The sequence below is a fragment of the Leuresthes tenuis genome, unplaced genomic scaffold, assembly GCF_036924035.1.
Source record: "Leuresthes tenuis unplaced genomic scaffold, fLeuTen1.0.hap1 SCAF_13, whole genome shotgun sequence".
In the NCBI taxonomy this organism is placed as follows: Eukaryota; Metazoa; Chordata; class Actinopteri; order Atheriniformes; family Atherinopsidae; genus Leuresthes; species Leuresthes tenuis.
Genome location: NW_027325367.1, coordinates 33501672 through 33519975, shown reverse-complemented (window position 1 = coordinate 33519975; position 18304 = coordinate 33501672). Strand labels below are relative to the sequence as shown.

Below are 18304 nucleotides of genomic sequence, written 5' to 3'. Positions count from 1 at the left end.
TGTGAGCAGATGTTTGAGTGTGTTAGACCCATCCTGAACATCCTTTGTCCTGTATAGTGTGTTCTATGAAGGATTTTGTATTGTATGAGCTGTAAATTAGGATTCCGAGTCATTCTGAAGGTGTTCAAACATATTTGTGGTCAGAAGCTATGACTAGAACTGATGGATAAATCTGCCTCCCATTTTGAGGATGGAAGAGACATTGTGTCATCTATCTTAGACAATAATTTATATATTTTTGATAGTAGTTTTGGGGTGCAGATGCTTAGAAATTCTGCTACCCTAATCGGGAGTTGTAAATCTGGTTGGTGGAGGATATATTTCTTTGTTATTATAGACTTAAGTTGTTGATATTCTAGGAATTTATTGCTGCCTATCTCATGTTGTGATATGAGCTCATCAAATGAAATAAAATTTCCATTTTGGATTATATGTTCCAGATGTTTGATTCCTTTGATCTTCCACAGAGTAAAGTTTAGCATTTTTCTGTTTTGTAGGATGTCAGGATTGTTCCAGATGGGTGTAAGCTTACACGGGACAAGGGAAGACTTTGTTATTTTAATAAATTCCCAGCTTTTTGGTTTCTAAACATGCTGTTCTTTACGTGTGCTTCTTAAGGAACTTCTTTTGTTGTTCATCCTGGCAAGAGCCGAACACTTCAGTCAGTTGTTACAGTTCCTGTGTTTGAAGCTGTTCTATCACTGTTGCTCTCCTCAGGAGAGACATCACCAGTCGTTCTCAGCCATGCTTAATGCAGACCACAGCTTGTAAACCCATTAACAGTGTTAGAAAAGCCCCGATTGATGGCCAGGCCATCTGAGAAGCACAAAGGTCTCTATAAAATTTAAAAACCTATTTTTTCTTTCTGATCTCTCATGTGAACACCCTGTGGTGTTGCTTCGACATGTGGTCCAGGGAAGTCAAACCACCGACCCTCCAATTGGTAAACGACTGCTGTTCCTGAACTACAGCTGCCCCCAGTAGTTTAGGGTGCTGTCCTTTCTTCTGCCTGTGGAGATGCACTAACCTTAGATCGAATATGTTCCAAGTGACACCAAACTCCATTAAAAGCTCCATTAAAGGAGATGCTGGATCCTACAACAGACTGTCCACAACAGTTCAGTTGCCTTTGTATCTAGATTTATCATTGTACAGAATGTCACTCATCAGCACTGTCATTTAGTAATCATTATTGCTGTTAAATCCTGAAAATCACTTTATATTACAGTCACAGGACTCCACCAGGAGAAACGAGGGATAGTTATTTCCCTGTTATTGATAAAACCCCTAAAACATCATCTATTTTCAGCTAAATTACATATTTTTAAACTGATTCTCCACTTCTCACCTGCATACATGCTAACCTTTAACTCTGCTCAAACACTGTAAAATACTCAAGTTGTAATATTAGAGAAATTCATTCACACATGTTTTTATCTAAGTAAACAACGTAGAAGCGTACGAAGCAGAGTGGCTGGTATGGGGTCGTGTACAAGTGGATGAATCACAACAGTATTTTCTCTTGCTCTCAATTGAATTCAACTGAATTCAGTTTTATTCATAAAACTTCAAAGATACAAGTCAATTCAAACCAACTGAAGTCTAATTCATTGTTATACAATCCAAATAGTTCATTAAATAGGCATATTTCTGGATTGTTTCCCTCTTCACTTTATGCTCATCCCAGTGGAACAGGCTGGGACGTGGGGCAGACTTCTCTGGTGTAAAGTGAAGCCTTTATCTTTTATTTTCCATGTTGACTCTAGTCCACATGAGTGGGTCATGTGTTTATTTGATCAATGTAGCTGCCAGCTTACAACAAAATGAGCCAAGTATGCCTGTCCATTAGCTGTTTCCATTAACTTTGGTTAATAGATGACTCATCAACAAGCTGTTTTAATGCAAGTCTTCTTAATTAATGCACAAATGAAAGAAAAGTCCCAGTAAGGTCATTCTAGTGCTACTCACCGGGTCATATTTGATGTTTCTGGCCAATGGTTGGCAACAAGCAAGATTCATATTCTGTGTTGTATGTAGAAAGATGAACAAATATGAACAAAATATTATTTTACTGTTTTTTCGTCAGCTAAGACGAAACACTTTAAATGATCAGGCAAAAAGAGTCAATAAACAACTGTAGCCATTAGTTAAAAGTCATTAAAAATATTGATTAACTGTTCAGAGATGATGCCAAAAATTGATAATAAAAATAAATGGAATTAAATGAAAAATACTTTACTTTAAAGGAAAAGGGAATTCCAGACGGGAAATTCTAGAATATTGATGATATTATTAATAATAAACAGTGTGGTTGGAGCATTAATGCAGTAAACACATAAACACTTTTATACGATTAAACGTGTTGAACAATGTTGAGTTTAAGGAATATTTATGGATTGTGACATGTATCCTAAGCCCTAACCCCAAGGAGCTGGGCTGTTTGTGGAGCTGCTCATGTCACACTGAGGCCCAAAGAGTCTGAGTGTTCCTCTCAGAGGTGTCAGCTCTGTCAGGCAGGTTTTTTCACTGCAGCTTCAGTCATTGTGGGGTGACTGGGTTCAGAGCACAGCAGTTTCCTGGAAAGTCTTTAACTGAGCAGACAGACTACTTAAGGCAACTCAGTGTCCAGTGAAGAGCCTGCAGCTAGCGATAGATGTCACTGGGGCAGAGAGATCCCTGATATTACATTTTTGAATTTCTCTGTCTCAAGCGTAAATGCCTTTAAATTGAGACAGCCAGCAGACCACAGCAGCAATTTCCTGTTGTCTTTGAGGCTTTCTTTGCCCTTTTTCCTCATTGCTGTTTATTACATTATGTAGCTTAAAGCAGACTATCCCCACAAATATGAGACCAAGTAGAATGAACTCTATTGATTTGTGGATCATTTCTGACTGTTTGTGCTGTCTGGGCTCATTCTGATGAGTTAATTGGCTTGCAAGGGAAACCAGAGCAGGACATTAAACAAGGGCATGGTAGCTGAATGTGGGTCATTCATTTTTATTTTTGCATGTACGTTAAACTCAGGACTGTCACTGGTCTTTTCCAGTAAGCATCTTTAGGCAGAGGTGGCTTAGCAATCTGCACTGGAAATTAATCTACAGTTAATTCAGTGCCACTCCTTCAGAAACGAAAACAGTGCCATGAAATGTGCAGACACTGGAGTATCCTAATGATTCTGACGGCCTAGAGCTGGCTTAGTTCCCCTCAGGAGGTTGGTTGTCCTTCAGCTTTTCCTACAGGTATCCATCAAATCCAGAGAGATAGCTCCATCTGCATCTTAAGACTACTGTGCTCACCTGCAGTGTTTCAGCTATACAGGTTCTTTTTCAGGCCTGACATTATGCACCAACAAACAAGCAAACAAAAAAACTATACATACAAGTAACTTGATGGCACACAGTCACCTTCCTACAGATGGTGTGTGATCAATGTGACCTGTTTGGGTACTTTGGCTATCTCCCACCATCCAAGAACAAGTATGTTTGATTAATCAGTGAAATTAAATTGACCCTGGGAGTGAGTGTGAGTGTGCATGGTTGTGTGTCTCTGTGTGGCCCTGTGATGCTGGCGATCTGTCCAGGGTGAACCCCGCCTCTCGCCCGGTGACAGCTGAGCGAGGCTCCAGCCTTCCTGCAACCCTGAATTAGATGGATGGATTTTTGTTTGCTTGGTATGTTCGAGACTGAAAGTGAAATAAAATTTGGATCTTACCAAGAGCAATCTACTACAACCACTCATTACAGTCATGGTTCTTCAACCACACATTTCATTTTTTTCCCTTTTGACTGATGCAGTCTCAGTTGGACCAAAATCAGCATGCTTGAGTTCGTCCATACATCCAATTTCTATACCAGCTTAATCCGTCGGTCGGGTCGTGGGGGGGCTGGAGCCTATCCCAGCAGTCATTGGGCTAGAGGTGGGGTACACCCTGGACAGTTCGCCAGTCCATCACAGGGCCACACAGAGACAAAGGAGACACACAACCACACACACTCACTCCTGAGGACAATTTAGAGACACCAGTTAACCTGACATGAATGTTTTTGTCAGCTTGCTAGGAAATAGAATGGCTGAACTTGGAGGGCTCAGGAGGACACAGAAAGAATATCGAGAATGCAGTATTATATGTTTTATTTGCACATGGCAGCACATAATAGACTCCAACACGTCTCTCCCTGGCTTTAAGACGGCATGAGCTGACAGCGACATCAGGAGCAGTGGCAAAAGTAAAGGTGGAGATACAGTTAACAACAGATGGTGTAATCCTATACATTCATTGTCATTTTTGGACATTTTTGGAGAATGAAGTCTAACCCTCTGCTACACTTCCTACTTTCCAACAGTTTGTCAAATGCTCCACCAGAGAAAATAAAAATTGGATTTATTCTATGCAAATGTGAAATATGCATACAGCTCCTCTGCCCATCCTCTACTGGGAAAATCAGACCACAATCTGGTTCTCTTCACCTTCAACTATGCACCCATTGTTCAGCAGCAACCTGTCACTGTGCAAAAAATGCTCTGAAGAAGATCTGCAGGGATGCTTTAAATCCACAAATTCTAATGAGAGTGAATGGTTTCTGAAGATAATATCAATGCCATTCCATGTGGAAAGCATTATTCCCACAAGGACAGTAAGGTGTTTCCCCAGTGACAAACCCTGAAAAGGCTGCTACACATCAGAAATAAAGCCTTCAGGGAGGGAGGCAGGGAGTGTTGAGGACTGTTCAAAAACAGCTGGGAAAGAATGTAACAGCTGGCTAAAAAGCAAGCTCCAGCAGAACACTGGGAGAGCTGTGTGGTCAGGGATGTAAAAGATCCCAGGCTTTAATGTGAAAGAGCATCAGACTGGTGGAAGCCTGGACAGAGCCAATGAGCTGAGCGTATTTCAGTAGGTTCTGTTCAGATCCACACTCAGCATGTTCCTCCCCTGCCCCGCTGCCACACCTCACCTGTACCCACATCACACCCCATAATGTCACCCTCCACCTCACTCATGGACCTTAACACAGTCTCACAAACATCTTCTCCCACATCAAGAAACATTTGACCCCCTCTGCTGCCCCCTCCAGCCTGTCTGTCTGCAGCAGTCAGGTGAAGAAGCAGCAGGGAAAACAGAACAAGGCTGCAGGTCCAGATGGAAAGAAATCTCATTAATCTGCCCCCAGTGACTACAGGTCAGGTGCCCTGACACCCCACTGCAGCCAGCTGCAGAAAATACAGCTGGATGCCAGGGACTCAAAGAAAATGAACAACCTAATAAAGGTGGCTGGCTCTGTGCTGGGGACTGCTCTGGACCCCTTGAAGCCTATTGTAAAAAGAAGAATGTTGCAAGTTCAGGAACATGAAAAACAGCACTGACCCTGTGTTAAAACAATGGAGCGTGATCAGTTTGTAGGTAAAAAAAATACTGCAACAACATAACTTTCAGTCCAATTGCTTAAAATCCATATTACTCCATATTACTACAGTATCCATATACTGCTCCCATTCATTTAATGCCAATTCATAAAAAGCTTTCTAGCTACAAATGAATCACAACAAATCTGTTTGATTGAAACCCCCTCGATTCTGTGCCTTCTGAACCCAAATGATCAGCTAGTTAAACTATAGCAGGGCTTTAATAACTGAAGGCTCTGCCTCCCATTCTGCTTTTAGGAGCTCTACAAACCCCAAGTGCACCTGCCGTCTGAGAGCAAAGAGCTCTGTTGGGAAACCATGAGATCTATAAAGGATTACGAGAGAATTTTGCTCTTTGACTCGCCCCGCAGTTGTGGGATATAACACCACTCTTGTAAAAACAACCTCCAACTGAACCCTGCACATGCACAGCTATAATATTATTATCCTAGAGTCTAACCCTCAGAAGCCCCCTAAAATGTCAAGAGACCAGCTGGGTTAATGTAACAGGACCTAACAAAAATGAGATTTTTGATATGTGATGAACAAACATGCAATAGTTTGTTGTAGTTTATCTGTGATACAGTTTGCTTTCTATGATTGACATTTTTGAAGGATTTAAATGTTGTATGTGTGAAATCACTCACTGTACATTACATACATGTTACAGTGTCATGTATTGAAGATAGCAGAGATCCTTTTGAAAGGCTGCAAACTTCCACGATTCCACGATTGACTAAAACTGACCAAACATTATAGATGAGAAGAACATATTTCCATGTTGGCCTGAATCAGAACTGAGGAGCTAACTGAGGCGATAACGATATCATTATAACTCATGTCTCTGAAAAATAACATAAAAGGGATGAACAGGCTAATGTTGTATATTTCCTGTTAGTCATGATACAGAGCACTAGAGCAAATGTCTGGAGTTTATAACCATCAGTTCTGTTACAGGAATCAACCACAGCTTCGATCTCCTCTGATTTACAGCCTCCACACAATCATCATGATTGTATTCTGTTCATGAATTTAAACCTTCACCGACAGAGCCGAGCAAAGCACACGGGACAGAACCAGAGAGCTGATCAGTTCTTAACAATGAAGCTAACGCTGCAGCTGTCTGCCATCCTGTTTCTCTGAGCTCTCCCCAGCAGAAAAGTCAAATCTGATGTTTACTCGTGTCCCGGGTCTCCCTCTGACACGTAGCTCTTCTTCCTCGCATCCTCTCATAGTGTTTTTTTAACCTCATCTGTAATGACAACAGTTCAGGCCCAGGAATCTGCATAACAAAGCGTGGTGGACTTCAAAATGAGTTAGAAGCACATAGTTTTAAGGTTCCAGAGTTGCTCTGAGATATGATGGAGCCTGGCCACGAAGTAATCAGATTTCCATTTCCGGGTTCCAATTGTTTTGCTTTTGGTGTAACAGTAACTTACATGTTATTGTCAGCAATAATAATGATATGATACTCTGACAGCATGGGCTGACATGGGGTTCATAGACTAAAGACACAGCAGTCAAAGCAGCAGCAGCAGCAGCAGCACTGAAACCTGAAACAGTGCTCTCTCATTGCTCACGTGGAGAGCAGACAGTGAAAACACTCCAGCTGCTCCTATCACTCCCACGAGTTTCATCTAACCCGGCTCAGAACGTAGGTAAACAACTTTTTCCACTGTTTCTATCTGAGATCATCATGGTATTTAAGACTCCCTACAGAATGTTGTAAACTATGTATGATATTAGCTGAGAGCTGAAATACCTACCAATGTTCAAAGAGCACTATTCCAAGGCTCTGTGTGCATAAGCATGCGTGTTGTGTGTTTTTCCATCCACCAACTCTACATATGAGATCTACAATCTTACTGACCATTTTCTGAACTGCAGGAAAACTGTTTGCTTTTGCTGAATTGTAAAAAAGGGCACTGGTGCAGTGTGACTCGGTAGCATTTAACCTTAGACTTAGAGAAGAGTGCTGACTAAGCAAAAAGCAAGTCCTGCAGATGCTTCCTGTGCTTGGTCTGCAGTCCACATCCAGTTATGACTACCGCTATAGTATATACTCTATATACGTCATTCAGCTGAAGATGTGACATACTGTAGAGAAGACAGATTCAAATGGGACACTGCCCAAGAAAATAGAGTCCAGCCTCAGTGCTCCTCGGTAACACAGTTCATGTAAATGTGATCAGGACTCTTTCGGATGTACAGCATTTATACATTCTGCAGACATAATCACCTGATCACCTAAATAATGGGGTTGGTTTGTGCTGATTCTGAAACTGAGAATAATCATCTTCAGTCTGTCCGGTTGTGAGAAATCTAGAGGTGCTATTTGATCATTTTCTGTCATTCAACACACATAAAATCACTGACAAAACCATGCTTCTTCCACCTCTGTAACATTAGCAAGCTGAGGGCCGTGGAGATACTCATTCCTTCACGATCCTTCACCATTCACAATCCATCCAGAATGCCGCTGCTGGGTTGCTCACTGGGTCACCCCCCTGCTCCGCTCCAGGATTGGATTTAAAATGCTCGCCATCACTTACAGGGCTCTCATCCACATCCATGCCGGCTCCCGCACACTCAGATCCAGTCGCCAGAACCTGAGCTTTTGCCTCCGCTGCCCCCGACTCTGGAACGCTCTCCCTGCGTTTTGTTGCTTATGGTTAAGCCAGCTAATGTGATGTTATCCTTTCATAGATCTTTTCCTTGTTATTATTTCATGCTCTGTTTTATGGGGTTGTTTATCTGTTCTTTATTGAAAAGCATTTTGTGCTTTTATGTGTGAAAAGTGCAATAAAACATCCACAGTTTTGCTTTGCTGTGCAGACTTCCTGTGTTGAGGCCTCTGATCCCCTGAACACTGATTGGAGTCTCTGCACAGACTGAGTGTGTGTTTGTGCCTGTTAGTGACTGTGTGCGTGGATACAGCAGCAACACTGTTGTTCAGTAATTGCAACATCTCTGTCTCCTAACCAGGTACTGATATTCTTAGCAGCTTATCTGTTGAGAAGGTGAGCTGATAATAAGTCACCACATTAGGTCGTCTCAGTAATTCTTCTTGTCTGGCTCTGTGTCTCCTGCAGCATGGGTGGGCTCCCTCTCCATGGGGATGATCTTCTTCTGCTCCCCCATCGTCAGCGTCTTCACCGACGTTCTCGGCTGCAGAGTGACTGCTGTTGGTGGTGCAGCTGTTGGCCTGGTTGGCCTGCTGGCCAGCTCCTTTGTTAAGTAAGAAATGAATTGAATTTGTCATTTCATGAAGACACCGTGGAATCCTTCCTGTTTACTTTGAAGCTCAGAGTCATCATCAGTTCTTGCCTTTGGAAACTGATGTCAATCACACAACTGAACTTCTTTTATCACATCATGGGTCCGTTGTCAGAAAGGTTACATTTAAAGATGTCCAAAAGCAGCGAGAACTGTAACATCTGCACTGATGTTCAAAAACAAGCTTCTGGATAAACACTGGGGTGTCAGTGATGACGTAGAATCTGCTGCTCTACGTGGGAGAAAACAAAGCAGCAAGCAGTGTTACCGGGTTATCACTTTTAGGTGCACTGTGTAATAAAACTGCTTATCGAGTATCGAGTGACTTTCACAGAGGACACTGTCATGTGACTCCACTGTTGGCAGGTTTTTTCTAAAGCTAACACTCCAATCAGGACTTTGAAACTCAGTTTAAGGCCCATTGTGAGCGTAATGGGACACACACATGAATCTTTTTTTTCTTTAACTTAACTTATTAACATCACAAAGGAATACAAAGAAAAAACTTGTTAAGAAGAGGGTCTCATCTGTCACACAGATAGCACTGGAGAGCGTATAGCACATATCTTATCTAGTTCTGTACTCCAAAAGAAGGGGATATTTTAGATTAGAAAAATAATAAAGTAATAATAATAAATGAATACAGTATAAGTGTAGAAGCGTCCTAAGTGAGATGCTCAGTAAGTGGGTCCACCTTCTCACAAAAGCAGGTACTTTGAGCTGTCATATCTTCCATCATGTGGACATGTTTTACTTTCTGTAACCGCTGAGTGATCATGGGAGGGTCAGTCTTCATCCAGTTGATAGCAATATTCTGTGGTGAGCAGGTGATCAGGAAACACATCTAATAAAGATAACAAAGAGTCCATATGAAGGTCCACTGCCAAGATTTGTTCCAATTTTTCCAAAATGTTTGTAATTCCGGGCAGTCCCAGAATATATGAGTGTGGTCGGCGACCTGCCACAGTTCCTCCAACATTTGTTGCTGGGATTGTTGTCAGTGGTGTCCTGAAGAACCTAATTTTGACCTTCCAGTCAAAGTCTTTGTGTAGTTGGCTTCCAGCCCCCTTGTGGCATCTGGAACATATGTTTTCCCAAGAGTCATCATCTATTATTGCATTCAGCTCCAGTTCCCTTTGTTGCTTTATGTGTTGTATTGTATATCCATCATTCATTCTTTGTACGTATGGGATGTTCGTTTTTTTGTTAAAGAACGGTGTTCAAACAGATGGATGAAACATGAATCATTTTTCAATGTAAAATGCATTGTTTGTTATAATGTGGCAGGGTTGGAAAAATGTGCAGAAGCGTTGCATCGTTTGAGCAGATGTGTCAGTTTCTATGAGAGCTTTCTGATTTGAGGTTGTGTCGGTAATTACTTCCTGTCATCCATCCATCCATTTTCTATACCGTCAATCCGTCGGTCGGGTAGCGGGTGGGCTGGAGCCTATCCCAGCAGTCTACTTCCTGTCAAATGTTCATTTGTTTCAGTGGTAATGGATGAGGTGCAGTGAGGTGGTTAGGTGAGGATACTGGCCTCTGTGCATACATCAATAAAATCCCATGTATGACATTTAGTGGATTCTGTATCTATATTTTATTGTTATTTAAGCAAAAGTGTCTTTTTTCCGGTTTAATCTGTTAGTTTTCTGCTTGATGGAGCTTCTTTGACACCAAACAATCTTAATAGTTTTCTGCAGGATGTCTTGTTAAATTATTTTTGTTGTTAAAGTCAGTTCTGAGTCAAAAGGCTCGAGTGTGACGCATCTTTTTGTCTTTTTCCTCATAGGTCCCTGGGCCTCTTGTACTTTACCTATGGCATTGTGTTTGCCTGTGGCTGCTCTTTTGCCTACCAGCCCAGTCTAGTCATTCTGGGCCACTACTTCAAGAAGCGCCTGGGTCTGGTGAATGGCATCGTGACTGCTGGCAGCAGCCTCTTCACTATCACACTGCCCTTCGTACTGTCGAATCTGCTCGAAAGTGTGGGCCTCCAGAACACCATGCGTGTTCTCTGCATCTTTATGTTTATTCTGATGCTGGCTGGCTTCACCTACAAGCCCCTGCTGCCAGTTAAATCTACAAATTCCCAAACAGGAGGATCACGTATGAGCCAGATCTTCAACACCAACATCTGGAGGTCTGTGGGATACCGCATCTGGGCCTTTGGCATACCAGCCGCCCTCTATGGCTACTTTGTACCCTATGTTCATCTGGTAAGTTGGTGACTTTAACATATACTTTATGTTTCTGTAACATTTGTGTTCCTGGAATACCAGCAGTGAATACCCATGGTGTGATATAGATGTGTGGTTTTGGATCCGTTTGGTTTGGTTTGGAGTTAGGATGAGAGGGTCGCTAGGAATCTTCAATAATAAAGTTATCAAAACACATTCCAGCGCTATGATTTATATGAATGTGAAAGGTGAGAGGAAGGGCAGCTGAAACCACAGGCAGAGGAATTCTGACTCTTACCACTTCACTATTTAGGAGTATAGTGTAAATATGCAGAGTGCCTCTGTGCCCCTTACGTAACGTACACTCAGAGTTTCGAACACTTTCGAAGCAGTTTCCTGGATTTCTCCATACACAAGTGTTAAATCTGCTGTCTCAAATCTGCTAAACTCAGACACAGTAAATAGGTTTTTTTGTTGGTTCATGTATAAACATCTTATTTCAACAATTTCAGCCCTTGAACCATAATTGTAAAGTTTGCTTTTAACTGGAATTCTAACCTTTGCATTTAGAATAACTGAACACAAAATGACATAAAACACTGTTGTTTCACCATCTCGTGACTAAATTATTGCCATGTTGAGTCTTTTGATACTTTAAATTGACATTATTCATACACATGGCTGCTGCAATGCACACATCATCTGTTTCTGTGCCTTTTGGTAGTTTGTGACTTTTGATTTTGTGTGAGCAGAATAGTACCTGTAAATCCACATACCGTACATGTCTTAATGTTAATGCTATCCCAGCTGTCATTGGGCGAGAGGCGGGGTCACCAGTCCATCACAGGGCCACACAGAGACAAATCACCATGCGTGCTCACACACACTCCACCAATTAACCTGACCCGGAGAGAACATACACAGCAGAGAACATGCAGACTCCACACAGAAAGGCCCCGGCTGGGATTTGAACCAGGAACCCTCTCACTGTGAGGCCATGACAGCACCGTGCACCGCCCCAGTTCAACAATGTTAGGAAAAAAGGTGTTTTCTTGTTACTTCTCCTCTCCCGGGTTTACTGCTTTTGGAAAAATGATCATTTAAGACATGAATAGGGAGAAGAAATGTTCCACTCAGAGATATGTGAGAAATTCATTTGACATGTTCAGTCTGTATGGTTAGATACCACAAATGCTTTAGTAGCTTAGGCTCTCTGACCTTCATAACATTTGCATTTGATAGATGCTTAGCTGATGATATTACATGTAGACACTTGAAACTGTGAAGCCAAAAGTGTGTTCAGCACAGAGACTGCATGTCTCATCAGTTTCTCCGCTCCTCCACAGCAACATGTGTCCACGATCAGCACTTTGGCTGTGTGGTCCTTGTGAATGTAGCCAAATCTGAGAGGAAGACTCAACCTGCAGCTCTCATTTCAAACCAGACATAGCTGTGCAAACTGCTGCCAGATTCCCCCGAGGCAGTTCTATTTATCCTATAAGATGGGACTCTGTGACTCTGGAGAAAACGTTGTGTTGGGAAGGCAGTAGAGGAGAGGAGCCTGGTTGTGTTAGACATACCCAGGAGGTGACTGTTTATTTGGACATGGTGACTCTGTTATTGGAAAGAGATCAGCTTAAATAGTGTTTTCACTGGCCTTCTGCAGTGCCTGCTGCTCAGACACCACTGGGCTGAGCAGAGTTCCCCCACTTCCCCAGATAACTTAGGAAAGACTTGGAAGGAATGCCCTTAGTTCTAACTGTACATTCTCAGGCTTCCAGGAAGGGAGTCCTATCAGGCCCCAAATCCTCTTCATGATTTTCTGTGCTTGTGTGTGTGTGAGGGTGAGCTTCCCTGGACAAACTGCAGAATGGCGCACTGCACCAGCATCAGCGTTATCTTTCCTTCTTCCATATCAAGCTGCATATCTGAAGTCTGTCAAAGGAGAAAGTTCATTTTGGGATGCACACTTTTCAACTTTTTGCTGATTTGAGAGACGACACTGACCTTCAGATATGATTCGGTTTACTCTGTGAGTGGCTTGGTAAAAAGGTGTGTGAGTGGAAAAGGGTTTTCACATTAGAAAGTTTGATCTTATCATCGTAACAGATAATGTATGTCCTCCCTTTGCTGAGAGGCTGAATCACTACATACAATCACTGGCAATATTTTCAGATGATATGTTCCAGTGTGTGGGCCTGGTGCACAGTAGGGCTCTTTCCCCAATAAAGACACAATGTTTGGGGAGTTGCATTTGGTCATTTCAATCATCACGTTGTCATCAGGTGATCAGCTGCACGCAGAGTGCCATCTTAAATCTTAAATCTTTTTTTGCAGAAGCCAGTTTAACTTGTCAGACTGGTGTTTATCAAAGACTCTGTGGTCTTTGATAAAGTGACATCACTGTCACACCAAGCGTGGATTAATCAGCTGCAGAAACAAATCTCCAGCTCCCAGATGTTTCAGGAAATGATTTAAAGTTTATCAGGGAAGGGAGGTTATTGAAAGACAGACTTCTTAATTGTTGCTTTTCAACTTTTCATTGCTGAAAATAAAAGATGAATATCACTAGCTTCAGCATTAGTTAAAAGTATCCATCCAACGACATCAGATTTTAGTGGCTGTCAGAGTTGAGTCATCTACAGCCAAAAGATATATTTCAGTTTGAGAAAGGTTAACGTTTCACCTTTTTCTTTTGTACTGTAGTAGTTTCACTCTCCCAGCAAACTAGATGCTACACACACCACATGTGTTCCACACTGGTATGTTGCTTTGGTCTTCTAAATGAATGCCTTTGAGAACACTGACATTATAGGAAATATAAGAAATGTAGACGAGTGTAGCCAAAGGTTCGATAGTTCAAAGCTCAGTTTATATTTATTACTATGGAAGGATTGTGGATCAGCTGCCAGGCTGAGTTGTACACCATCAGCATCCTGTCCTCACATCTGTCCAGTAAACATAACAGTGTGACATCACAGCAGTGAGGCTGGGCCTCTGTCTATCTGATGGTGCTGTTCACCTCACAGATCTCATCATCTATATATCCTCTTTGTTTAGTCATAACTCACATGTTTACTGTGTTATCTTATTCCTCTGTAAAAGAAAGTAAAGAAGTAAATTAAGCAGCAGCTACGTGTAAAAATCCAAAACCAAGTAAGGAATGATGATTAGTGTCAAACGGTCAAATAAGAAGGGAAAAACACATGATAACTGAGACAGACACTCAGCACAGACATACAGACAAGACTGGGGGAGAGGGCAGCAAGGAGAAGCTGGTGAATCATCAGTGAGGGACAAGCAGTCATGCAGGAAGTGAAACCTACAGGATGACACAGAGACAACAGACACACAGGCCATTTGAACCCCTCTGCTGCAGCCTGCCTGGAGGTGAAACTAACCGGCAGGACTCCACACAGCAGGGTTCTTCCTCTACCTGGCTCTCAAACCCAGGGCCTCATAAATTAGTGCTCTGAGAAGGAGGGACATGGCCACAGCTGATAATCTGCCAAAGCAACATCTGGGCTGCATTCCTTACAGTCTGAAGTAGAGAAAAGCTTTTACTTTACAAAGGAAGAAAACTAACGTATGGTGAAATGTGGACAAGTTGGATGCAACAAACTCCTCCATGTGCAATGGCTGCTACAATACAGAGCAGTAGGAAACGCCAGGCTTTTTTGGTCTCAGTGCTGCCAAACCCTTCAAACTTTCACTTATGATCAGAGCCAGGTTTCTGCAACAGTATTCAGAACACTGACCACTCCTTGCAGTTAAAGTATCACATCATCAGCACAAAACCTTCCATAAAGCTGCTGCAAATAAACTGCTGTCGTGGCATTCATAACGACTGTTGATCTCTTCAAAGCTTTTGATAGTCCCAACTGCCAAAAAGTAAAAAAGGAAAGTTTTAAGCCTAATCTTAAAAGTGGAAAGGGTGTCTGCTTCCCGGACATTTACTGGCAGCTTATTCCACAAGAGAGGGGCCTGATAACTGAAGGCTCTACCTCCCATTCTACTTTTAGAAACTCTGGGAACAACAAGTAAACCTGCAGTTTGGGAGCAAAGTGCTCTGTTAGGAAAATATCTTACAATGAGATCTTTAAGATATGATGGAGCTCGGTCATTAAGAGCTTTATATGTGAGAAGAAGAATCTTAGATTCTATTCTGAATTTAACAGGGAGCCAATGAAGAGAAGCTAAAACTGGAGAAACATGATCTCTCCTGTTAGTTCTCATCAGAACTCTGGCTGCAGCATTTTGGATCAGCTGGAGGCTTTTCAGAGAGTCTGTGGGACAGCCCAATAATAATGATGGTCCATCCCAGATCCCAGATGCCTCCGAGCCCAGAGAAGTGGACGCCAATCTTTCTTTGAGGAACATTGTTTTTGAACACATTAGTGGACAAACTGGAGATCCTCTGAACATCTTTCCTCCTCAGAGACTCAGCCTGTCATGGAGGCTGATTTAGGACCAGATCATACACTCAGCTGTTAACTTGACCTGTTGATTTGACATGACATCATTATAGTCCTTTACCTCATTACTAGCCCTAAATTGCCAATGTCCCAACTTTTTGTTGATGTGTTGGAGGACTGAAATGCAAAACTGCACGTATGTTTACAAATTTGATTAGGTTGACAAGACAAAATATGAAGTATCTTCAGTTCATATTGTCTGAAAGGCAATAAAAACCAAAGTGTAACTTATTTTTGAGTTTTAACTTGTTAGTTTTCCTTCACATAACTGGCATTCATACCTGTCACATAGTTAATTGTCTAAAAAAAACTAACAGGAAAAATTTAAACAATTGATTATGCGTTCCTCATTGAATTGTGGAGATATTCTTTATATTCATCCTGCTGTAAGATCCTCAGACCACTGCCTTTCCCATAGTGTCGAGATGGTTATTAAACTCACTAATGCAACTGAAAGGAATTAGAGCAGTTACAAGCTCCCTCACTCAGAAGGCCTTGCCATTGTAGTTGCTTTAACACTTTTCTTTTCTTCTCAATTCTTCATAATAAGTTTGAATTAGATGGGATTTATAGTACTATGCTTCTGCAACCAGAATGAATTACAAAGTAAGACCGCTGTGGTCATTTGTTCATCTGTTGTCATTAGATGAAGCATGTGGAGGAGCGTTTTGGATCAGACACCAACAAAGAAGTTCTGCTCATGTGCATTGGCATCACGTCTGGGGTGGGCCGACTCATCTTTGGCAGGGCGGCAGACTACGTCAAGGGAGTCAACAAAGTATTCCTGCAGGTGAGTGCATGGCCTCAGACTACACATAAATGTAAAAGCTCTGACCAACGAAACTCTCTGAAAAAGCATTTAAGTGATCCTTTCATGGTTAGGTACCAGGAGATCTTCAAAAAGAGCTTAGATTCAAGGGGGGTGGGGGGTCCTAAAAGGCTTTTAATTTAATGAAAGTCTTAAATTCTGAGATCAGTAATAAATTTAGACATGTAATATCTCTAAGTATTGGGATCAAAATCTACTGACAGAAAGAGTAAAGACAAGGACAAAGCTGACTGAATTTAAAGAAGTGCATGAAGCTTAAAACTATGTGCTTGTGAGTCTTTGATGGTGCACCATAATCATTGTGCACATTTCTGAAACTGGACCATCCATCCATCCATCATCTGCCGGTTATCTGGGGGTCGGGTCGCTGGGGCAGCAGCTTGAGCAGAGAAACCCAGACGTCCCTGTCCCCGGCCACTTCCTCCAGCTCTTCCGGGGGGACCCCGAGGCGTTCCCAGGCCAGCCGAGAGACATAGTCTCTCCAACTTGTCCTGGGTCTTCCCCGGGGTCTCCTCCCAGTGGGACGGGCCCGGAACACCTCCCCAGGGAGGCGTCCAGGGGGCATCCTAACCAGAACGTTTATGACTTCAGACAACAACAAACCCCAGTGAACAATAGTTAAACATGAACGAAGAAGCTGTTGAGACCGCTCTGGTTGACCCCGTGAATGGGAAATTTTTGTTTTAAAAAACAGACGGATGTGATGGTCGGTAGCGTAGTGGTGGGTTGTGCAGGCGCCGCGTGTTTCGAGGCTACAGTCCTCGCTGCAGTCCCGGTTCGAAACCGCATCGGACGGCCTTTTACTGCGTGTCATCCCCCCCTCTCTGCTTTCTGTCTCTTTTTATCTGTCCTGTCCATTAAAAGGCATACTTTTTTTTTTTTTAAACGGACGGATGTATTAAAGCGTTGATAAGAGCACGGTTGGTTAAGTACCACCTTGAAAAAAATAAACAATGTTTTGTTGCTTAAGCTTATGTATTCAGTCATTATTCAATGTTATAAACTAAAATCCATGTGAAAAAAAATGCTTCTCACTGTTCTCAGGTCAAATATTTATATGCGATTAAAATGCGATTAATTTCGATTAATTAATTGCAAAGCCTCTAATTAATTAGATTAATTTTTTTTATCGAGTCCCGGCCCTAGTTTCTAAATATTTGCACTTAGGAGATACAACTCTTCTGAATTAGAAAATTCAAACAATCATGACTGATTTCATAAAAAGTTTTAAACCATCAAGCTAGCAAAAATTATATGAACTGCAATTAAATAAAGTGAATTAAAAAAAATGAAATGAATCCTTCCTCCCTTCAAGGTGGCTTCCTTCCTGGTTATCGGCATCATGTCCATGATGATCCCGCTGTGCAACATCTTTGGCGGGCTGATTGCTGTGTGTCTGCTGATGGGGCTGTTTGACGGCTGCTTCATCTGCATCATGGCCCCTATTGCCTTTGAGCTGGTTGGGGCCAAAGATGTGTCCCAGGCCATCGGCTTCCTGCTGGGCCTAATGTCTGTTCCCATGGTTGTTGGTCCCCCTATTGCAGGTAAATACTAACCACTGAGTAGACACTGTATGCCCATGACATTGTAATCAATCTAAGTCATCAAAATATTCAAGTCTGAAAAATGAAGAAAATCCTGTCTGTTGTTGTGTTTTCATAATTGTTTTCATATTTACTGGTAATATCTCATATAATTTCAAAGATCGGACAGCTTTTAGTTCATTCTCACTTTTTTTCCCTGAACATGCAGGGTGAGCAGTAGAAAAGTTAACTTGTTTCCAGTCAAAGCTGTTCACTCACTGCATGGACATGGAAATGCTTGACCTTCATTAATACTAGAACATAGGTGTGCATTGTGAAATCTTATAGGCTTCCCACAGTTCTTTAAGTTCTATTTTCATATCGGCAACATGTGCTTTAGCTCATGTGAGAATGCATGTGTGTGAGACAGAGAAAAAGAGATTTTTTTCTGGACTTCTCGAGGCTGAAAACCAGGAGCACACTGACAGCATTGTGAGGACCAAAATGTTGCACCTTACAAGTTTCTGTTTCAGGCTGGAGTTGGATTCAGGTTCGGATTAGTGCTGCAGATGGGTCGGTTGGAATAAGAGACTCTCTCTCAAAGATAAAAACAAGTATATATGTTTG

The 18304-nt window shown here is 42.1% G+C and overlaps 1 protein-coding gene across 1 annotated transcript in view; it reads left to right on the top strand.

Annotated features, from left to right (window-relative positions):
* slc16a10 (solute carrier family 16 member 10) overlaps positions 1-18304 on the top strand; it is a 39464-nt gene that overhangs the window by 17461 nt on the left and 3699 nt on the right. Inside the window, exons 2-5 of the mRNA XM_072362817.1 lie at positions 8493-8637; positions 10466-10889; positions 15972-16115; positions 17470-17698. Coding sequence (XP_072218918.1) covers positions 8493-8637; positions 10466-10889; positions 15972-16115; positions 17470-17698 — 942 coding nt within the window. The remainder of the gene's footprint in view (positions 1-8492; positions 8638-10465; positions 10890-15971; positions 16116-17469; positions 17699-18304) is intronic.